Here is a 21,957-nt window from a genome sequence, read left to right as displayed (position 1 = left end):
TAAAAAGAGTAATATTTAGAAAACAGCAAGGAATCATAAATAAATATAAGTGTGTATACAGATCAGGAGTGCACAAACCAAAATTCACTAATTTAAAAATATACATATTCTACATATTTTATACGCTATAAAATAAATATGTATATTCTACAAAAGTTATATTTCTCCTTACCTTGTCTCTTTGTTCAGTCAAAAGTTCCTTGACTTGTTCGTGTTGTCTTTGTAATTCATCTTTACGTGTTTCAAAAATCTGCCCCAGCTTTTCTCGTTCGGATACACCCCTACCGACTACAGCTGTGACTGCTTCTCTCTTAACTCTAGTAAATTGTTCACGGTTTCGATGTTTTTTAGCTAAAGCTTTGACTTCTTCTCTGTGATCAGCTTGAAGTTTTCTCATTAGCTCTGAGGTCTCCTTTTCAAATTGTTCCTTCAACAAAAACGTAAGTATATGAAAACGCAACAAAACAATGTTAGTTTATTGCTTTTTTAGACAACTTGCGGTACACTTTTATTTACATTCATAATTACAAGAATATTGTTCTGAAGCTATTTTCTTGTGGCATTTTAAATTAATTTATATTTAAATGGGAATAAGCCACAATTAAAGGTTAAAATACGTTTATTGACGTTTCAATTTCCACTTCGGAAATCGTTCTCAAAATACCGATATTTTGAGAACGATTTCCGAAGTGCAAATTGAAACGTCAATAAACGTATTTTAACCTTTAATTGTGGCTTATTCCTATTTAAATATAAATTAATTACAAGAAATTCTAAAGATTTCGAGAAAACTTCCATGAATTACACTGGTACAATTTAAAAAAAAAATTATGATGTTGAATGATAAAAATAATGGATGTAGGTATGGGGAACAATTTGAAAAAAAAATGAGGTTGACTTTGATATTTGAGCTGATTTATAGGTATTCAGGCGTGCTAGTTTCAAAACTGTAATTACTTTTTCTCTATCACGTTAAGGTTTTTCTCTACCCCACAATCTAGCATGGATAATAGGATTGCTTTCTATTTCTATTGCTTCCTTATTGGTTAACACTAACTTTCTCCGATAGATGGGGTTTGATCAGCAAGAGTTGAATGATTTAGTACGAGATTTACCGCTATTAAAAACAGCTTCAGAGATATTCATCAGAAATAACATCAAGACTGCGTGAGAGAAACTTGCTTAAAAAGGGAGCTAAAGTAACCTATTTGCGATCAAGAGAAAGTTCGTTTCTATGATACTTTCGAAGTGACGATGATGTGCGTGGTTTAATAGAAGAGTTAAAAATTTCAACTCGTAATAAAACTAAATGATGGAGCTTAAAGTATGTTCTGCCCTGCAATGGAAATTTGTGTCATTCAGTTCCGATCGGCCATTCAATTCCTTTGTGTGAATATTGATAGCTAAAGATAAAGATAGTCTGCAAAGACTGGTCCATAGATTTAACATAAAAGCAAAAGAATTTAATATGACAATCTCATCTCAGAAAACTAAAACAATAGTAGTCAGCAAAGAACCAACCAGATGTAAAATATAAATTGATGACATCAGTATTGAACAAATAATGGAAATAAAATACCTGGGAATTACACTGTCTAGCTATGGAGACCTGGAAAAAGAAGTGAAAGATCAAGTAAAAAAAGCAAATAGACAGGCAGGATACCGTAACACTATATGGCGAAACAGACACATTAACACTAAGATGAAGTCAAGATCGTATAAAGCCAGTGTAAGACTAATAATGACGTATACCTCAGAAATAAGACCCGACACAGCCACAACGCAAAGACTACTGGAAACGGCAGAGATGAGAGTCCTGAGAAGAATTACGGGAAATACGCTGAGAGATCGAAAGAGAAGTGAAGACATTAGAAGAAAATGTAAAGTACAGTGTATAAATGAATGGACACAAAATAGAAAAAAAGAATGTAATAACCAAATAAGCAGAATGGAGGAGACTTGTGTCGTCAAAATAGCAAGAGATAAGTCACCAATCGGCAGAAGTATCGGACGACCGCGCTTAAGATGGAGTGACAACCTTCCACAGAATTAATTAAACTATTAATTTTAGACTAACTGTTAGCCTTTTATGGTCCTTACAAATTGAAAGATATAAACCTTTATACAATAATTTTTGTGAATAGACTTTCTTTACTCATATGCTACCACAAGTATACTTTCTACTGCGTGAAATACAAGCAGAAAGCTACGAATATGGAAAATCTACAGTGGTCCTATTCATCGACTTTAAACAAGCTTTTGACAGAGTAAAACTAAAAGAAATAAACAAGGCGCTACGTGAAATGAGAATTAGTAAAAAATGAGTAAGAATGATATTAGTCACTCTCAGAAAAATAGAGAATAGGCTTAAAACAAATAGAAAAGAAACAGATAGATAAGTTTGAAGTCATTGAGGTGATTCAACAAGGGAACCACTTTTTGTTCAGTATCTTTTTTGAAATTGTCGTCAAAAAAGCCGGAAGCAACAAGGCGGGACTTGTATATCAACGAAAGCACCAATGTCTAGCATTGTGAGCGAGAATTATGGCTGATAATCGTTGTATACTTACTCTTAACAAGTTATTAAGAAGTAAAAACATATCTAGAAGGGCTGTTCAGAATATATAAGACAGTGGTAAGACCTACAGCATTATATTCCAGTAAAATATTAACGATGCACAAATCCGCACAGTCATGCTCCAAGTGTGAAAAGCTATGGAATGGAATGTAAATAAAAAGAGAAAATATACAACTAGAGAAGATGTATGGAGAACTGAATATCGTAAGGATCATAAAATCACAAATACTGAGATGGTTGGGATATATCCAAAGAATGCCATATACGAGACTATACAAAAGAATACTAACGGGAAAAATGAGAGAAAAGAAGAAGAAAGGTAGACAGAAAACCTGGTGAAAAAGGTATGTTGAAAAGATGTAGAAAAACTTAAAATCACAAACTGGAAAAATAAGCAGCAAACAGAAAAGAATGGAAATAAATGGTAATCCAAGCGATGGAGATGGAGAAGGCCTGGAGAACTGAATTAGGTACATATTATATATGCTACCATAAACAATATTAAAACTGTATCAAGAAACCAATTTTTTATCGTACATTTTTTACTTACCTTTAGTGTTTTAATCTGATTAGACTGCGATGTCTTCATAACTTTTTCTGCAACATTATAAATAGCTTCGTGGTATTTTTCCCTCAATTCTTTTTCCTGCGTAACAAATTCTTTATTTATAGCCAACAGTCTTTCGGAATGACTTCTCGGGATACTGGGTTTTTCCGCTTCGCCGCCACTGGTTTCTGGACCATCAGTTACGCTGGTGAGTGGTTCGGCACTACTAGATTCTGTGTAAAAAACGGCACTAACACTAAAACATGGTGAATATGTTACTGGTAATTCTGAAAAAACTTACTTAGGTATGCAGTGTGTATAAAATATCAAGACGTTTAGTGATAGTGGTTTCCGATAGATTTGAAATGTTTTCAATAAAAGTTGACTGTCAAGTAAATACATCAGGGTAGTTTTATACGTCCATAAAAACGTCTTTTTAATTAAAACAAGATGAAAAAGGGAAATTCACAGTAGTCGCTGAAGGATGTCTGTAAGATTCTCCGAATTGCGGAATACTGCATCGCAGTCTGGCTTAGCAACCCAAAAAATATACGTGCAAATGAACAACACTATTAGAATGATTGCTGGCGTCATTAAATTTATCTCACACAATGCATACATCCTCTCACAAATGAGAATAAAAATATCATTGACGGCAGTAACCTATCAAGATATAGATGCTGCCAACCATAGGTCATTTCAATCCAGACGACCTTCAAAAAAATCAGCAAAGATCACCGTGGAAGAACAGTTTAACCTTACAACCGCACGAGCCCGAGAATAGCCTGAACAACAAAACAGCAATATACCTTATATAAATTGCCAAAAACTCCAAAAGTTTGATGTTGCACGTACCACGTGGTCTATGCTGAACAGAATCAGGATCTATTACGGCAGATGTGGATACAGTATCTTAGGCACATAAGAATCGGGGCTTGAAATCTTAAAGTCTCACAAGTAAGAGTATTGAGTTTGTAAATGTGCTTCAAAGAAGGAGAGTACAAATTCCTAGCAATCAAGAGACGAGGTGAAAAGTAGTGAGAAAGGATTAAGAAAGAAAGGCCAAAAGATCTAGGAGAAAGATACAAACTGTAGTATGTAGGGAAAAGTAACCCTTAAGAATGCAGTTGATATAATTGCTGAAAGAGAAATGAACGATATTGTAAAATAAATTGTAAGAATAACAATTATTGATAGTATAATGCTAGGGAAATTTGATAAAAAGGTATTGAAGTATGTGACCAACATCTATGATCAATTAGGAAACGTTCTTGAAGATATTCTATCAGAGGAAAGAGTTATAATAGGAAATGATTTTAATGCACGTGTCGGCCAATTCAGAAGATATAAGAGATACCTGGAAAAAAGATTTTGAAACTAAAAATAATGCTGAAGATTATATGGCGATTGTTAACAGATTCTTTCAAAAGAGAGAAAGTCAACTTATCACGTGTAAAAGTGGACAAAATAGCCCAAATAGATTATTTCATGACAAGAAAAGAAGATGCGTAAATGTAAGAACTGCAAGCTAACTGTAAGCTAGTGAGACTGTGAGGCAACAACTTTTTTTCTTCTTCTTCCTCAGTTTTTCCCCTTTTAGGGGTGGCTTTTCCTTACTCTTCTTTGCCTCTCTCTTACTCTTCGCATTTTTATTCATCGTGTCTTCTTCATTTAAACCTTTTTCTCTTAAGTCCTCTGTCACACAGTCCTTCTATCTTCTCCTCGGTTTTCCTTTGCGTCTCTTTCCTTCAACTTCTAACAGCTCTAACCTTCGTCCATTATAGTTCCCATTTCTACGTTTGACGTAGAATTTGTTGTTAATAAAATTTTTGAGATTGTAGTAAGCCCTGCTCTTTCACTAATCACGCCGTTCCTGATCTTGTTCCTTCTAGTCTTACCCAACATGCATCGTAACATTTTTATTTCAGCTAAATCCATCTTTTTAATGAGACATAGTTTTTTGTATTGATTTAAAAACAATAATTATACCCAATAATTAAGCTAATTAAGTGATAAGGAGAATACGAGTTTTTTCTCGGAAAGGTTGAAGCGGAAGAAACTCTTTACGCTATCTTCGAGAAATGACTAAATATCGGGTAGAGCGGAACAAACGAAAAAATTTCGTCCGACGAACTGACGGATGAGGGTAAGAGAATGCAAAGAGGATAAAAAAAAGAGTGAGAGTCTTTAAGAGAAGTAAAAAGGGAGATAGAATGTCAATAAAGAGAAATGGAATCGAAATGAAAGACGAGATGATGGAGATACTAAAGCAGTTGGCCCTAGACGTGAATGATATTAAAAGAGAGCAAATAGTGTATGCAGAAGAGTTAAAAGATTTAGGAGCAGAGAATCAGAAACTGAAGAAAGAAAATGAAACTATTAGAAAGGAAAGTGAACAGACAAAGAAGGAAGTTCGAGAATTAAGTACCAGACTTGCGTACCTAAAGAAAGAGAAGAAAAATGATAACGCGATCGTAACAGGTTTGGATATAGACGCTAATGAGCCAGACGTGCTGAAATCGGCCATGGAAAAAACGATAGGAGAAACCTTACAGATATAGATAGTGATTAAATCAGCTCTTAAGATAGGAGAGAAAATATGTCTGTAGTAGCTATAAAACCAAAAGGAACAGGAGAAACTAATGGAAAATAAAAAAAATTGAAACACTTTTAAGAAGAAAAAATTTACATACAAGAGAAGTTAAAATAGTAAAAAGTGGGTTTCGGTAGGTTAGAATAGATGACAGAATATGGAGATGGAACCAAATAAAAGGAGAGCTAGACCTACCAGAGGGTGGGCGTAAGAGGACATGGAGGGATTATCAATAGGAGAAACAAGAAAAATAAATGTCATCCAAGTACAATCCGGTTCCTGGAACATGAGAAATACTTATGAAGCAGGCGCCCTAAATCATAAAGTGTATATACAAAGTGGATATCCTGGTAATGCAAAAAACGAAATAAAAGGGAAATAGTGTAACAATGATAGACAACTACAGCTTTTTCAGTAGTGATGAAGACTGAATTTTGGGAACGAGTTTCATAATTAGTGATCGGTTATAAAGTGCGATAATTTAGTTCGAGCCATTATCTAAACGGATTTGTAGGTTGAGACTAAGAAGTAAAACTAGAAAATTAAGTTTAATAAATGTGCATGCTCCTTTAGAGACTAAAGACCAGAATACAAAACAGGAATTCCATGGTAAGATTTAAGTTATATATTATAATTAAATTGCAAAATATGATATAAAAATTGTAATAGGTGATTTAAATGCGAAGGTGGGAAATAAAGAGATGTACCTACCGAAAAACTACGGGAGGTAAAAACAAACATGACGAAAGCAAAGAGAAGGGAGAGTTGTTGATAAGCTTTGCACAAGAGAACAAATTGAGAATTATGAGTACTTACTTCAATCACAAGAAATTTCAAAAAGAAATATGGATCGCTAATGATCTTAGAATACATATTAATGACCACATACACATAATAATGATCACAAAATTAAGAGAAATTATCCCAAAGATCAGAGAACAGAGAACATCGTATAAAAAATATGACGTCGCCAAACTAAGGAACAAAGACACCCCTGACAACTAAGCAGCTCAAAAGCTGTTAGGTCAAGTAAAAAAAGGGAGAGATAAAGAATGGTTTGAGATACCGATTGCAAGAAACGCCTTAACAAACGAAACGAGACAAGACTAAAATATATAAACAAACCAAGTGGCGAAAATAGAAATGAATATAAAGCAGAGAGAAGACACGCGAAAAAAGTGTGTAGGAGAAAGAAGGGGGCATATGGATAAAAAGCTCCAAGAGATTAAAGAAGGAGCAGTGACCAAGGCTTAAGAAAACAGAATTACTACAAGAGTAAAGAAGAGCATCTACGAGATAAGCAGGGGAAGCTAGATAGATGGCAAGATATTTCAGAAAACTGCTTAATGAAGAACCGGATGGAAATGATGAGGAGCAAGTAGAAATGTTGGGGGAAGTCAACGACACGGAGGAAGCAATGGAGACTTCTACCGTAGAAGAAATAAGAGAAATCATATATAGCATGAAAAACAAAAAAGTGCAGGCAGCAATGGTATTCCAGCAGAACTAATCAATAATGGGGCACAAGCATTTATAACGCGGATATGTAGCCTCCCGACGAACATCTGAGAGCGAGAGGAACTGCCGAAAGTATGGAGGGAGGCAATAAGTATGTCCCATTGTAAGGATGTACCATATACGGTACTCGCCAGAGTCATACGAAGTAGACTGGAAAGTGACTTAAACGAACAGGTTTCTGAATATCAGGGAGGTTTCAGAAAGGGAGATTCACGATAGATTAAATGTTCGTGTTAAAAATGATTCAGAGCAATAGGTACGAGCAACAGTTAAAGCTAGACCTCCTCTTTATAGATTTCAAACAAGCTTATGATTTTATGATAAGCGCCTGTACCATGCCCTAAGAGTACTTGGAATTCCGGAAAAGATTATCAGACTAGTAAAAATGACATTAATAAAGACCAATATTAAAGTAAGTATAAAAGGAAGTCTAACATGAAAATTTGAAATAAAAAGGGGACTACAGCAGGGAGATCCGCTGTTTAAAATACTCTTGAATATCATGCTGAAGGCCAGAACTATGTAGTTTTAATGGCAAGAACTAAAGGGGAACTGCTGTTCAAAAAATAAAGAAAGGTAAAGCAGTAGGATTCAGTGATCTGCAATCTCATGGAAAGAGTAGGAGAGAAATATAAAAGAAGATCTGGGGTAGAAGCTTAGATAGGACATATTGGGATTGATATTGGTATGACTTAAGATAGAAACTTATTGAGAAATAAAATTAGGGAAGCCGAACCTGCATCGGCTTCCGGTCGATGGATAAGGTCAAAGAGAACGGTTATGAAGGGGATGATGATGATTGATCTATCTGACCCGATTGTAGTGATAAGAATGCCCTTATTAAGGGTAAAAAATAATTATAAAAAAACTTACTGCCGTTTATCAAGAGTACAGGGCTTCCCAAAAGATACTAATAAAAGGTAAAAGTATCACTTAATGCAAGAAAATGAAAAACAAAGAAGAATCTTTAAGTACCTATGAATCAATCAGAAACTATCATAACTAGATCCAAAATTAATGCTACTCAACCAAACAATAGTATTTCTAAAATCTACAGAGAAAAATAAAATAGAAATACGTTGATTTTTTTTTTTCGAGACTACCTATTTTTATTTAAACTTTTATTTAATCTAATATCGTTATTAGTTGTATATTTTTTTGAAGATTTTGAATTAAAATAGGTATTTAAAATGTCTATTTTGTTTTTTACTTGTCTAAGGCTGTAGAAAAAAATTTTGTATGCAAAATATATATAACTTATATTAAATATATATATATACATATATATATATATATATATATATATATATATATATATATATATATATATATATATATATATATATGCACTTATTATAACAAATTGAGTTACGATGCACTCTGTATATTTCTGATTAACTTATATCGATAGTTTTATTTACTGCAGAAAACTTTTATTAAAAAAATCGGTTGCCTGTAAAGTCGGTTTTACGGGCGAAGATTTTACGTGACAACGTCTTTTTCTCGGTAGAATATTTATTGATATGAATATTATTAAATTGCACAATAGGAACAAGGAATTGAATGAAAATAAGAATTGCACAAATTTTAACTATAGAAATATATTTTGTTTACTAAAAGATTGTACATGTAAACTTAAACTTAACTAATTTCTATTTGAATGATTTTGTTGAGGATAGGACGATGATAGGAGAAATAGCATCGCACCAGCGGACCGATCATGTTTGAGTGGGAGAGAGACGCAAGGCATTCGCCGGTCCGGCGGGCCTCTCTCTCGTTCGGTGACTCATCGTAACAGACGTGAGCGGGCGTTACACTTTTTCATGAGTGACTCCGAGCCACAACCTAATTTAAGACGTTGTCACGTCAAAACTATTTAACGTAGCCACATCAAAAATTATATTAGCACGCTAATATGAACAATAAAAAATCAGCTCACAATACTTCCACAGGATACATGATATGCTCACAAGTGATGTTACCGATAAACACTTTTTAATGAAAATGAATTTAAATAACCTCAGATTTAATTTTGATGAAACATTGCCATAAACAATTCTCATTCAGACAAAAAACAATTAAAAAATCAACAAATTAAGGAAAACCCACATTTAACAACAGAAAAAAGTACCAGTGTATAAAACTCTATCAAACGTATTTGGACGAGTGTGATTACAATTAGAAAGTGCTAAACCATCAAACATAAAAATTCTGCAGACTTACCAACCAAACATTCTAGGAAAAATGGAAAATGTCCCGTGGTACGTATCCAACCGAACCCTACATGACGACCTAAAAATATCGTTGATCAGAGATATGATACATATTTATTCCCCCAAACAATAAAATATATAATCAGGTGTTATTAGTAAGTCAATTTATTTTCCTTGTTGAAGAATAGGGGTTTTCCAATTTAGCTTGCTATCAATGCTTGCCTAAATATTTGGCGAGCTCAGTTTTTGGTATTCTAATTTTAGTTATCAAGATTAGAGAGAATTGCTCTTGTCGCAAGCTGAAAGTTATCTGATATTTCGTTTCGTTACTTGGATTTTCCAGTTTCCATGCTAATCTGGTTTCTCATTAAAATTTCCTTCGTCACAGTCCTTATGATACTTATATGCCCTGAATCTTCATCGCGTTTTAGTGATTGTTTTATTCTGTAGGCTTCCAATCTTGCTTCTCCTTGTATTATAAAAATGCAAGGAAGGCAGGCCTAGTAGAGCCTCCATAGCTAATGTTGGAGTAATACACATGGTACTAGTTATCCCCATACACGCAAGTCTTTGCACCTTGCTGAGTTTGGCTTTTGCAGCTGTTCGAAGAGTCTTAGTCCACAACATCGTCGTTGCATAGGTAATTAAGAGTTTGATCATCATAGTGTACACCCAGTATACCATGTCCGGTTTTAATCCCCATTTCTTTTCATACACACGTCTGACCCTCATAAGTGTAGTAACTGCTCTGCTTATTATTATTTTTTCTAATTGCCGGTTCCACGTAAGTTTCAAGTCTAGTATAACCCCCAGATACTTTACTTATCCCTTTGGCTGAATTTCTTGTCCCTGTAGCTTTTAAGGACCTAATTCCTCTAGTTTTGTTCTGCGTATAAAGGCAACTATGTAGGATTTGTGGGGATTTAACCCTTCTCTATAAGTCCATTGTCTCACTAATTCTAGGGGCTCGTTCATACGATCTCTGACTACCGTATTGTACTTTGATTGTGAGATTATTACCAAATCATCCGTGCCAATTGTTTTATGACCATTTACCTTTAAAGTTCCTATTAGTCCGTCCATCACCAGATTCCACAGCAGTGTGAACAGAACTCCCCCTGTGGACATCCTCTGTTGACCCGGGCCAACACGGTCTCTCCAACGATAGTTGTATTAACCATGCTATTCCTGAGCAAAGATTTTATCCAGTTTAAACATATGTTCTCGGCTCATTTACGTCTCAGGGCGTTTGTTGAATGTTATCAAAGTGTCGTCGAAAGTCCCCTTTATATTTAAAAAGGCTCCCAGCATCACCTTTTTATTTTCAATTGTATTCTCCACTTCTTCTACAAGTCTGTGCAGTACTGTCTCGATGAAATTCCTTGCTGTATATGCAGTTGTTCTTGATGCCTTGGCGCGCGACCAATGTTTCATCCCTTATATACCTGTCGAGCAGTTACTCTGATGTCTTCTGTAGGAATAAAATTAGACTTATTGGTCTTAGAGACTTTGTCTTGTCTCTTTTGTAATGACACTGGATATATACCATCCATTCCTGGTAATTTATAGGGTTCGTATGAGTTTATTGCCCCTGATACTTTTTCATAGTTTAAACATCTATTTGACTGTTTGCCAGTTAGTTTTTGAGGACCTCTGCAGAGCCTCTTTGCTTAGTGATTCCCAGTTAATTATCATTCAACTATTTGTGATCCAGGAAAGTGCACTCTGAAGCGCTCTTCAGCCATGTCTCTTCCTGTATTGGTATACTTGCCCTTGTCATTTAGGAGAGAGTTAATTGGTTGTGTTTTCTCATTTGAAATTACCTTTTGAACTCTAGTATAAGCATAACTGCTTTCAATTTCCAAACAGTGCTTCCTCCATGTGTCTCTATTGGCTTCTCTTATATATAGTGTTCCTCGGTTCTTAAGGAAAGGACGAGCTTTCTCGTCCTTTTCTTCAACACGGACAGTTCTTTATTCCACCATGGCGTATCCTTGGCGGAGCTCCTCTCCTTTAGAAGGCAGGTTTCTTAGAATGCTGAAATGACAGCGTCATTTAGATCATTTACTATCATTATTAGATCCGTGGCATCATTTATCGTTCCCCTCATCCTCGACAGATACTGGTCTAAAACTTCTAAGCCTCCCAGTTGGTTGAACGTGGGTTCCGATAAGTGACTTTTGCTACTTCCCCTCTAAGGTGTACCTAATGTGTCTATGGTATGAGCAGCTCGCCTCCTCAGACACATACCATTCTGATATAAAACTGCTCGGGAAATTTAAGGCTATTATAATGTCTATTACCTCCTTTCTACTTTTGGTTATGAAAGCCGGATAGCTTCATAGTTCCAACCTTTAAAAGAGAAGCCAAGCGAGAACAACTTCACTTGGCTCTGAACACTAGACCAAGTCAGTCGCTATTCTGTATCGTCGGCTTATTTTCTGTAATTTTTATAAAGTACGTAATAAAAGTGTATCAAAAACCCTTTTTTCCAATTTTTTTAACTATCGTATGCATTATTTTCCAATTCCTAAATTTAAGCAATCTCACGAATATACATACTTAACCGACGTTCAGATCAAACGAGAATATTGTCTTTTTTTAATTGTTGTTCGTTTTAACGCTGAAGGGTGACCCTGGCGGAATCATCTTTCACTTTTATCGACAATCGTGAAAACGCTTCACCTTAAAAAACGCGCGTGCGATAAAGATTTATTGACATATACTTATTTCTGTAACTTATTAGTTTAAGTAGCGGTTTTCCTGCAGACAGTGTCATGTGAAATTTAACAAATATTTACACTTTACCAGAGAAACTGAAAAATCACTATAATAAAAAGAATGCTACGACTATACAGATTTATTTACAGAAGTAGGACTTGCTAGAGAAAGCTACACGCTAAATAGCTGACAGTCGCTGGCATTTGGCACATGCGTACTTCTATTGTAGCAGCATTAGTCTCATAATTTAATAGGCAAACACCTTATCCCTTGTTGTTATGTATAATTAGTTTAAGTAAAGACAAAACTACACAGATGATGATAATTGCACAAATATCGATAGGTGAAACCTTATTATTATTTGAAACACCTTTATTTAAAACACGCTAGGGAGTGATATACCAAAAAGTATTTTTTATCTTCGACCTGCTTTGGAAATTTTTTGGAATATTTGTTACACCGTACACTGGAAAAATTTCCAAACCATTTTTCACAACGTCTAATAGATTTTAACAAAAAGCTCTTTTCAATCTTTAAGTTCAATTTTCACAGTTGTAAATTTAAAATATGGCAAAACAGTAAAATTCTACTTACATATTTTTGCTCGATAATCTTTTGACTAATTTAATGTTGGCCAGTTTGGATTTCTTTTCCGAAAAGTCAGCAGATTTTTGGGAACTCAGCGATATCTTTTTCTTTTCATGTTTCCTTCGTAAATTTTCCAACTTTTTATCTAATTCCAACTTTTTCTCTTTAACTAGTTTATTCTCTAAGATCTTCTCTATTGAATCCGCAACTAGTTCTTCAACTTTTTCGTCTTTAACTTCAACGGGCTTACTAACGCTGTTGTTTTCAACTGGAACTGAAGTAGAAATAGCCATTGGTATGATAGGAATTTCATTATCAGTTGTAGATTCAACTGATATGCTTCCTGTTGTTATCGAAGGTCTTTGTACCGGGCTGCCATTGGTCGTGATTTCTTTAGATACTCTAGTTAGCGTACTCCTCTTTTGCTCCTCGGTGCCTTCCGTGGGTTCCATGTCGTCTGTTAGAACTGCTAATTGTTGTGCTCGTTTTTCTAAGTCACTTTGGTACTTTATTGGGTTTGCTAACGCTTCCGCAAAGTCCGATAAGCCGTCGGGTACGTAGTCTTTAACAACAATTTCTAAGAATAGTGTTGCTAAGGGAAGAGGTTGTCCTATTTCTGTGCGTAGATTGACGTGCCGATAACCAGGGCAGAGACCGACTACAGGTAGTATTCGATGTCCAATAAATTTTCCTGACTCTTCGTAGGCGACTATTCTGATTGATGCTAGCTCTGGTAGAACAACCTGAAAAAATATTTGGATATATCGATTATGATTAACATTTTTATGTCTACTTTTAAAAGATAAATTAAAAAAAATTATATATATATATATATATATATATATATATATATATATATATATATATATATATATATATATATATATATATATTGTTATGATGTGTTTTTTGTTTGAATGATGAGCAATGAGTATTTTTAATAATATAGGGTTTTTATCGCGGTTCTCAAAGAATTAGTTTGTAAGTACTTTTTTAAATTATCTTTATTGTAACTATTATGAAACACACATATATATATCTAACCTAGTCAATGTAAATTTAAAATAAACTATCTTTAACCTGATATTCTTATAAAACTAATTAAATTCTATAGACAATCTAAAATTTAAACAAACTATCTTCAAAATTGAAATTGTTATGACACTAACTAAATTATATTAACAAAATTTTGTACCTTTCTTTCACTGAATGCCTAAATGAACTGTTTTCCACTAAGTATATAGATTCTAATCACCACTGAATGTCTTCGTACTTCAGTTATCCTTGTTTTTTGTGAAATTACTTTTTTCAATTATCAGCTTCTACCAATTTAAGATATAGTTTTCTTCACCAGCATGTATACACCACCAACCAAACCAGCAAACAGCATTTATATTTATTCTTCTTTTCAATATACCAATATCCAATTATTATAAGTTGATTTATACTAATCTCCAACCATAATATAATTTAATTTCTTCCAATATACCTTTTTTTTATCTTCAATAATTATTTGTGTATAATTATAAATGTGCATTAAATTATATGCATAATTTTTAATCTTCATTTAACTCACTATATTAAACATTTTGAGTATTTGTACTTGATTCACTGACTCCAACTAACTTTCATAATAAACTGCTTGACTTCTGACTAAAAACTTCAAAAACTGCCTTCATAATAAACTGCTTGACTTCTAACTAAAAACTTAAAAACTCCAAAACTTCTGAACAATTGACTTCACTAAGTAAATGTATCTATCTTCTAACTAACTTTCATGATAAAACTGCTAAAAACTGCCATCTTGAATCCAAATCACGGGTATTTATGTGTTTTTGGATTTCTAGAACCATCTGGTAATAGATCATGTTCCAATTTGTTCTATCAAATACTTGTCTGAATTTTCTGGAACAAACCATTTCGCAAACATGGCCATCTCCGGAGATCCAGAGAATTCCATTCTTTTCTATTAATAATTTTGTTTACATTTAGGCTTTTCAGATCAGAATATATAATTAAATTAGTAACTTAACATTCTAATTTAATAAAATACACATTTCAAACAATATATTATTATAACCCACTTTATATTCGTAAATATTTTTAAACGTCACTTCAGAGTATAAATATCTGTCAATCTCCGAGAGTATTTTTGGTTGCCTAAGCACATGGCTCACTTATATATATTTACAATATTAAAATTACTAAATACAACTTTTTTACAATTATTATATGCTAATTTATTAAAAATGCCCTCACATAAATATATTTTTATTAAATTCTCTAGTATATAACTTATTTAAAACAACCAAATATCTAATATTATGTAGTATATAACTTATAAATTATTTTCTATAAACCCTAATCGTCACAATACCCCAAAAATAATATTTAAAATAAATAATTTACTTATTATTTTTTTAAATATTAATTTTCTCATACCTTATTAAATTTAATAAATTAATAATTCAATTTTTTTTTTTATTATTTAAAGTGTGTTAAATACATCCCTGTTCGCTGTCTATGTCAAAGCAGAGAACAACGGAGCACAGTTCGGCTATTCTATGGTCAAACTGTCATGTCAAATGGAGAGAATAAAATATAACCTTAATTAAAAATATAATGGATATTGTGTTCTGTTTATTTATAGACAAAATCTAGGAATTATTTCCATTCAAAATAACTTTCATCAATATAAATTGGTAAGTTTTTTTTTTTTCACTTTATTATATTAGAAAGACATTTTTATAGCAATTATAGTATCAATTTTGTGTCTAACCCCAAATTATGATTTTTAAGGTACAAATTAATTTCCATATATACAAAATTCAACAAGTATGATGTCAAATTGATTCAAAATAATGAAATCTACCATCTACCATTTAACAAATCAAGTCTATTGAATAAAATGGATATATCAGTAAGTTATTAGTGTTATTATATTTGTGTTAAAGGTATAGAAAATATTATTCAATCTCTTCATGATATTGAAAAATGTCGTTGATATGAAATATGCCTCTTAGTCTGTTCTCTGTATCTATTAACACATAACTATTTAGTCCATTCTGATTTTCAATTGTATATGGACCTTCAAACATTGGTTGTAATTTCTTACAACGGTTTTCTTTAACATTACTTTTTCTAAGTGAACGAATTAACACTAGGTCTCCTTTTTGAAATGTGATTGGTTTTTTTATATTTCGATTTTGTCTTCTGATATATTTTTCAGCTTTCCTCCTAATTCGGTTATTCACTTTCTGCATTACTTGTTCTAACATATCCTGATTATATTCACTAATCCACTTTCTGTTTCCTATATGGCCAAACATTAAATATTCTGGTACTTCTTCTGTATTCAAATTATGTGTATTATTTAAAAAATACTCTACTTGTGGTATATGTTGCTGCCAAGTTTCATGTTGGTTTTGGCACAGTATCCTTAAATATTTTATAACTTCTTTAATATATCTTTCTGCAGGATTTGCCTGAGGATGTCTGATACTTGTAAAATGAATGTTGATTCCCTTTTTCTCACAAAATGTCCGAAATTTTTGGTTGTTAAAATATGTAGCATTATCTATTATGCAATTTCTAAATGGTCCTATTTCTTCGAAAAATTGATTAATATATAATTTTAATGTTTTAACATTTGTTCTGGAGCAGGGATATAGTTTAATAAATTTTGTATATAAATCAACTATCACTAGTATATGCTTTTTTTCTGTTGGACTGAGAACTAAATTTGAAATAAAATCCATGGAAACTGTATTTAGTTTTTCATATACAACATTAGATTTATATGTGTTCTGGTTTTTGAAATTCTTTTCTTTGTTTAGTTGACATATTGGGCATTGGGTAGTAATTTCTTTTGCTATACTTATGTCATTCTTTGCAAAATAATTGTCCCTAAATAACATCCATAGCTTTCTTGAACCAATATGCATATAATTGTTATGTAAATTTTTCAATATTTTCTTTGCTAAAGTTCTAGTTATTACATATACTTCTATGCCATTTATTATTTTATAATATACCCCATCTTTCCTAAGGACTTTTTGTTTTTCACTCAAATTGATCTGATCTCTTATAATTTCTTCTTTAGAATATAATCCAGTACTTTCTACTAATTGATTTAATCCAATTTTTATTGTTCGCTGCCCTTTTTGTGATGTATTTTCTAACCTTGATAAAGCATCTGCCACTATATTGGATTTTCCAGAAATGTATTTGATTTCAAAGCAGTATTCACTAAGTATTAGACTCCACCGATGTATTCTACTGTTTCCATATTTGTTATTTAATATAGACGTTAAAGCTTGGTGATCTGTTTCTATTGTAAATTCATTACCCAACAAATAAAATCTTAATTTTGTGACACAGTGTATTATACTTGCTAGTTCTAATTCTGAAACTGAGTAACCCTTTTCATGTGGCTTTGTGATTCTTGAAATGAATTGTATTGGGTATTCGACCCCATCATGTATTTGTAATAATACCCCTGATAATCTCTCTATGGATGCATCTGTTCTTAATATGAATGGCTGTGTGTAGTCAGGATAGTATATTTTCAAATTTGACAGAAAAATGTTTTTAATTTCTTGGAATGCTAGTTCTCTTCTCTGATCCCATCTCCATTTTACACCTTTTCTCAGTAGTTCAAGTAATGGAATTTCTTTTATACTTAGATCTGGTATCATCCTTTTATAATAATTAATTATTCCAATAAATCCTCTTAAAGTTCTTAAATTGTGTGGTGTTTTATATTCCTGAATGACTTGTGTCCGTTCTGGATCCATTTCGATTCCCTTAGTGTTAAGTTTATAACCTAGATATATGACTTCTTTTTGAAAAAATGTACATTTTTCTTGATTTATTTTTAGTCCAACTTTGTCTAATCTATTTATTATAGTTTTTAGGTGTTTCTCATGATCTTCAGCCGTTTTAGAAAAAATTAATATATCATCAATGTAGTGAATTACAAAATGTTCATATTGATCCAAAATATCATGAAGACATCTACATAGAGCACTGCAAGATGATTGAAGTCCAAATGGTACTACTTTGAATTGATATACTACTCCATCTATCTGAAATCCTGTATACTGTCTACTTTTTCTTTCTAGAGGTATTAACCAGAAACTATGCTGTAAATCGATTTTAGTGAAAAATGACATTCCTGTAATTCTTCCTAATATTCCATCTATACTCATTGGTGCTTCAAATTGCTTTTCAGTAATCTTGTTAATATTCCTTGCATCCAAACATAACCTGATTTCACCTGATCTTTTTCGTACTACTACTATGGGGTTAATAAAACGTGTGTCTGCCTTCTCAATGATCCCATCTTCTAACATATTATTAATTGTTTTGTTTACTTCTTCTCTGTATTTATATGGTATTGGGTATGATTTTGTTTTAAAATCTTTTTCTTCTTTAACTTTTATACTATGGATATAATTTTGTGCAATTCTATTTTCTTTATTGACAAGTCCCCTGTGTTGCTGCAATATGGAAATGACTATTGATTTATATTCTTCAGGGCAATTTAAAACTTTCATTATATCTTCTTCTTTACAAATAAAATTATTCTTCATTATGTACTCATTATTCCTTGCTTCCAATTTTACGCACTCCGCCTCGTAGGCATCCATCTGCTTAAAATTTCCATTCCTTAAATATTCACTACAATAATTATTCTTTACATTCTTCTGGGACATTTCCCTATCATCAAAATACATTTCTTCTTCATAAACATCATTATTTTCTTTTAATAATATCCTATCAACTCTTATTCCTTCTTCTACCTCATCTTTCTGCATAAATTTAATTATTTGCCCTTCCAAAGTTACCATTTTTTCTTCAAAATCTATCTTTACTTTCTTCTTTTCCAATTCATCATTTCCCATTAATATATCAACACATAAATCCTTGACAATAAATCCTTGCATATTAATTTCTTTATTAAGAATATTAAATTTAAAATTGGCTAGTTTATCAATTTCACCCAACTTCTTATTATTTGCACCAATAATTTTAATTTTTGGAATCTTTATTATATCTGATAGTTTTAATGTATTAAAAATAAAATTCTCCGAGACTAAAGTACTTTCTGAACCAGTATCTATCATAATCTTAATCATTTTATTTTTGGCCAAAGCATTTATATAAATTAAATTAATAGATTCAATAATTTTATCTTCATCTAAAGAAATAAATTCAGAAGGTTTTTCATAATAGCAATGGCCTAACTTGTAATTCAGAAAGTTTACTGCACAAAATTTTGATTATTAGAATTGTCAGATTGTATCTGACCACTTGGATCTGATGTACTATGTCTTTCCCTACTATGACTTCTACTCACATTTTCTTGCCTTGTACGATTTGGTTCCCTGTCTTCGCAGCTCCTATTCCTTCGAACACAATTTACCTGTCTGTTATAGTTAGGTCGCTCTGTATTTCTTCTATTATTAAAATCTTGTCTATTATTATTAGTACTGTCATTAAAATGTTGTCTATTATAATTAGTATTATTATTAAAATTTTGTCTATTATAACTAGTATTATTATTAAAGTTCTGTCTATTTGGATTACTGTTATTATTATTAAAATTTTGTAAATTATTACCATACCTAGTATTATTGTTATATGATTGTTTATATTGTTGATTATCATTTTTTTTATATTGAAAGTTATTATTGTTTTTTCTGTTGTTAGTATTACTTGTCATATTGCCTCTTTGTATTCTTTGAATAAAATTAATGAAACTATCTATTGTTTGAATATTTTGTACAGTTACGGTTTGCACAACATCAGCATCAAAATGTCTAGATACATTTAAGACTGTTTCATCCTCTCTAAGTGGTGGTTCTAAATATTTTGCAACTGTTATCAATTTCAATGCATAATCTACCATATTTGATTTTAAATTTTGATTATACTTTCCAAAATATAGAATTTCTCTAAACTTGGCTTGCTCTAATTCACCCCAATAATAATTTAAAAATTTATTTTCAAATGTTTGAAAATTATCTAAATCATTCTCAATACTAGCAAACCAAGTTGCTGCATTGTCATTTAATGTCATTCTAATATAATCTTTAATATCATTAATATTATTCACAAATCTTAATTTATGTTTTAAACTATTTATGTATACTCTAGGATGCAAATTTTTTATATTACCAGAGAATTTAATTCCAGTCTCATTTGTTAAATTTAAGTAAGGTCTCCCTATGTCTCTCATTTGTGAAATATCATCTATTCTCTGTTCCACATTTCTTATTTGATTACAATTTATTTGGATATTTTGTTGTATATCGTCTAATTTTTCTTCTGTGTTTCTCCTGTCTTCGTTAATTTTTACTTCTAAGTTACATTTCTGTAACTCTATTTTCTGTTCTATATCTATCTTATTATCTTGAATAATCCTCTTTACTTCTGTCCTCTCATTGTCTATCCTTTTCTTGTAGTCATTCCGTATACTTTTTATTTCATTTGCTACTTTTTTCTCTGCAGCTTCAAGTTTTTTATCCATTTGTTTTAAAATTTTATTATTATTATCTTCTATTTTCTTTTCTAATTTTCTATAATTCTCTTCCAATTTCTGTTCCATTTTTTTCATGTCTTCTTTGACTTCTTTTGAATTCTCTTCCAATTTTTTTATGTCTTCTTTGATTTCTTTTGAATTCTCTTCCATTTTTTTCGTATTCTCTTCCATTTTCTGTTCCATTTTTTTCATGTCTTCTTTGATTTCTTTTGAATTCTCTTCCATTGTCTTGTTCATCTGCATCATTAATGACATCAAAGCTGCCATATTGACATTTTCCTCTCTTTCTGGATTCATTTCTGCAGTATCTTGTGGAACTTGAACTAAACTCTCCTCTTGTATAGATTGTGTTTCTACTTCCACATCTTCTTCATTCTTTTTGCTTCTTGTACCTTTCTTTCCTTGAGACATTTTGAGACTTTACTTGTTCAAATATAATTAAAATTAAAATCTATACTTTTTTCTTTCTACTGATAATTAATTTAATTATATGAGAGCACTTATCTTCCCAAACTAATTCTTTTAAATAGAGAGCCACCGCGTTGGGTGCCAAATTGTTATGATGTCTTTTTTGTTTGAATGATGAGCAATGAGTATTTTTAATAATATAGGGTTTTTATCGCGGTTCTCAAAGAATTAGTTTGTAAGTACTTTTTTAAATTATCTTTATTGTAACTATTATGAAACACACATATATATATCTAACCTAGTCAATGTAAATTTAAAATAAACTATCTTTAACCTGATATTCTTATAAAACTAATTAAATTCTATAGACAATCTAAAATTTAAACAAACTATCTTCAAAATTGAAATTGTTATGACACTAACTAAATTATATTAACAAAATTTTGTACCTTTCTTTCACTGAATGCCTAAATGAACTGTTTTCCACTAAGTATATAGATTCTAATCACCACTGAATGTCTTCGTACTTCAGTTATCCTTGTTTTTTGTGAAATTACTTTTTTCAATTATCAGCTTCTACCAATTTAAGATATAGTTTTCTTCACCAGCATGTATACACCACCAACCAAACCAGCAAACAGCATTTATATTTATTCTTCTTTTCAATATACCAATATCCAATTATTATAAGTTGATTTATACTAATCTCCAACCATAATATAATTTAATTTCTTCCAATATACCTTTTTTTTATCTTCAATAATTATTTGTGTATAATTATAAATGTGCATTAAATTATATGCATAATTTTTAATCTTCATTTAACTCACTATATTAAACATTTTGAGTATTTGTACTTGATTCACTGACTCCAACTAACTTTCATAATAAACTGCTTGACTTCTGACTAAAAACTTCAAAAACTGCCTTCATAATAAACTGCTTGACTTCTAACTAAAAACTTAAAAACTCCAAAACTTCTGAACAATTGACTTCACTAAGTAAATGTATCTATCTTCTAACTAACTTTCATGATAAAACTGCTAAAAACTGCCATCTTGAATCCAAATCACGGGTATTTATGTGTTTTTGGATTTCTAGAACCATCTGGTAATAGATCATGTTCCAATTTGTTCTATCAAATACTTGTCTGAATTTTCTGGAACAAACCATTTCGCAAACATGGCCATCTCCGGAGATCCAGAGAATTCCATTCTTTTCTATTAATAATTTTGTTTACATTTA

At 31.7% G+C, this 21,957-nt stretch overlaps 1 protein-coding gene across 3 annotated transcripts in view; it reads right to left on the bottom strand.

Annotated features, from left to right (window-relative positions):
• The window catches only part of Plc21C (Phospholipase C at 21C), a 363,710-nt gene that overhangs the window by 16,331 nt on the left and 325,422 nt on the right, over nucleotides 1–21,957 (bottom strand). For 2 of the 3 annotated variants that reach the window (XR_011951639.1, XM_072540713.1), the window contains exons 12-15: nucleotides 12,765–13,501; nucleotides 9,460–9,528; nucleotides 3,129–3,381; nucleotides 173–427 (exon numbers count right to left, since the gene is read on the bottom strand). Coding sequence is in view for 2 of the 3 variants with exons in the window: in XM_072540713.1 (XP_072396814.1) it covers nucleotides 173–427; nucleotides 3,129–3,381; nucleotides 9,460–9,528; nucleotides 12,765–13,501 (1,314 nt within the window). In the remaining variant the exon portion in view is untranslated. The remainder of the gene's footprint in view (nucleotides 1–172; nucleotides 428–3,128; nucleotides 3,382–9,459; nucleotides 9,529–12,764; nucleotides 13,502–21,957) is intronic. The other variant, XM_072540714.1, reaches the window with a different exon arrangement.

This window comes from Diabrotica undecimpunctata, chromosome 8, assembly GCF_040954645.1.
Source record: "Diabrotica undecimpunctata isolate CICGRU chromosome 8, icDiaUnde3, whole genome shotgun sequence".
Taxonomy (NCBI): domain Eukaryota; kingdom Metazoa; phylum Arthropoda; class Insecta; order Coleoptera; family Chrysomelidae; genus Diabrotica; species Diabrotica undecimpunctata.
This window is presented reverse-complemented; position numbering and strand designations above follow the sequence as displayed.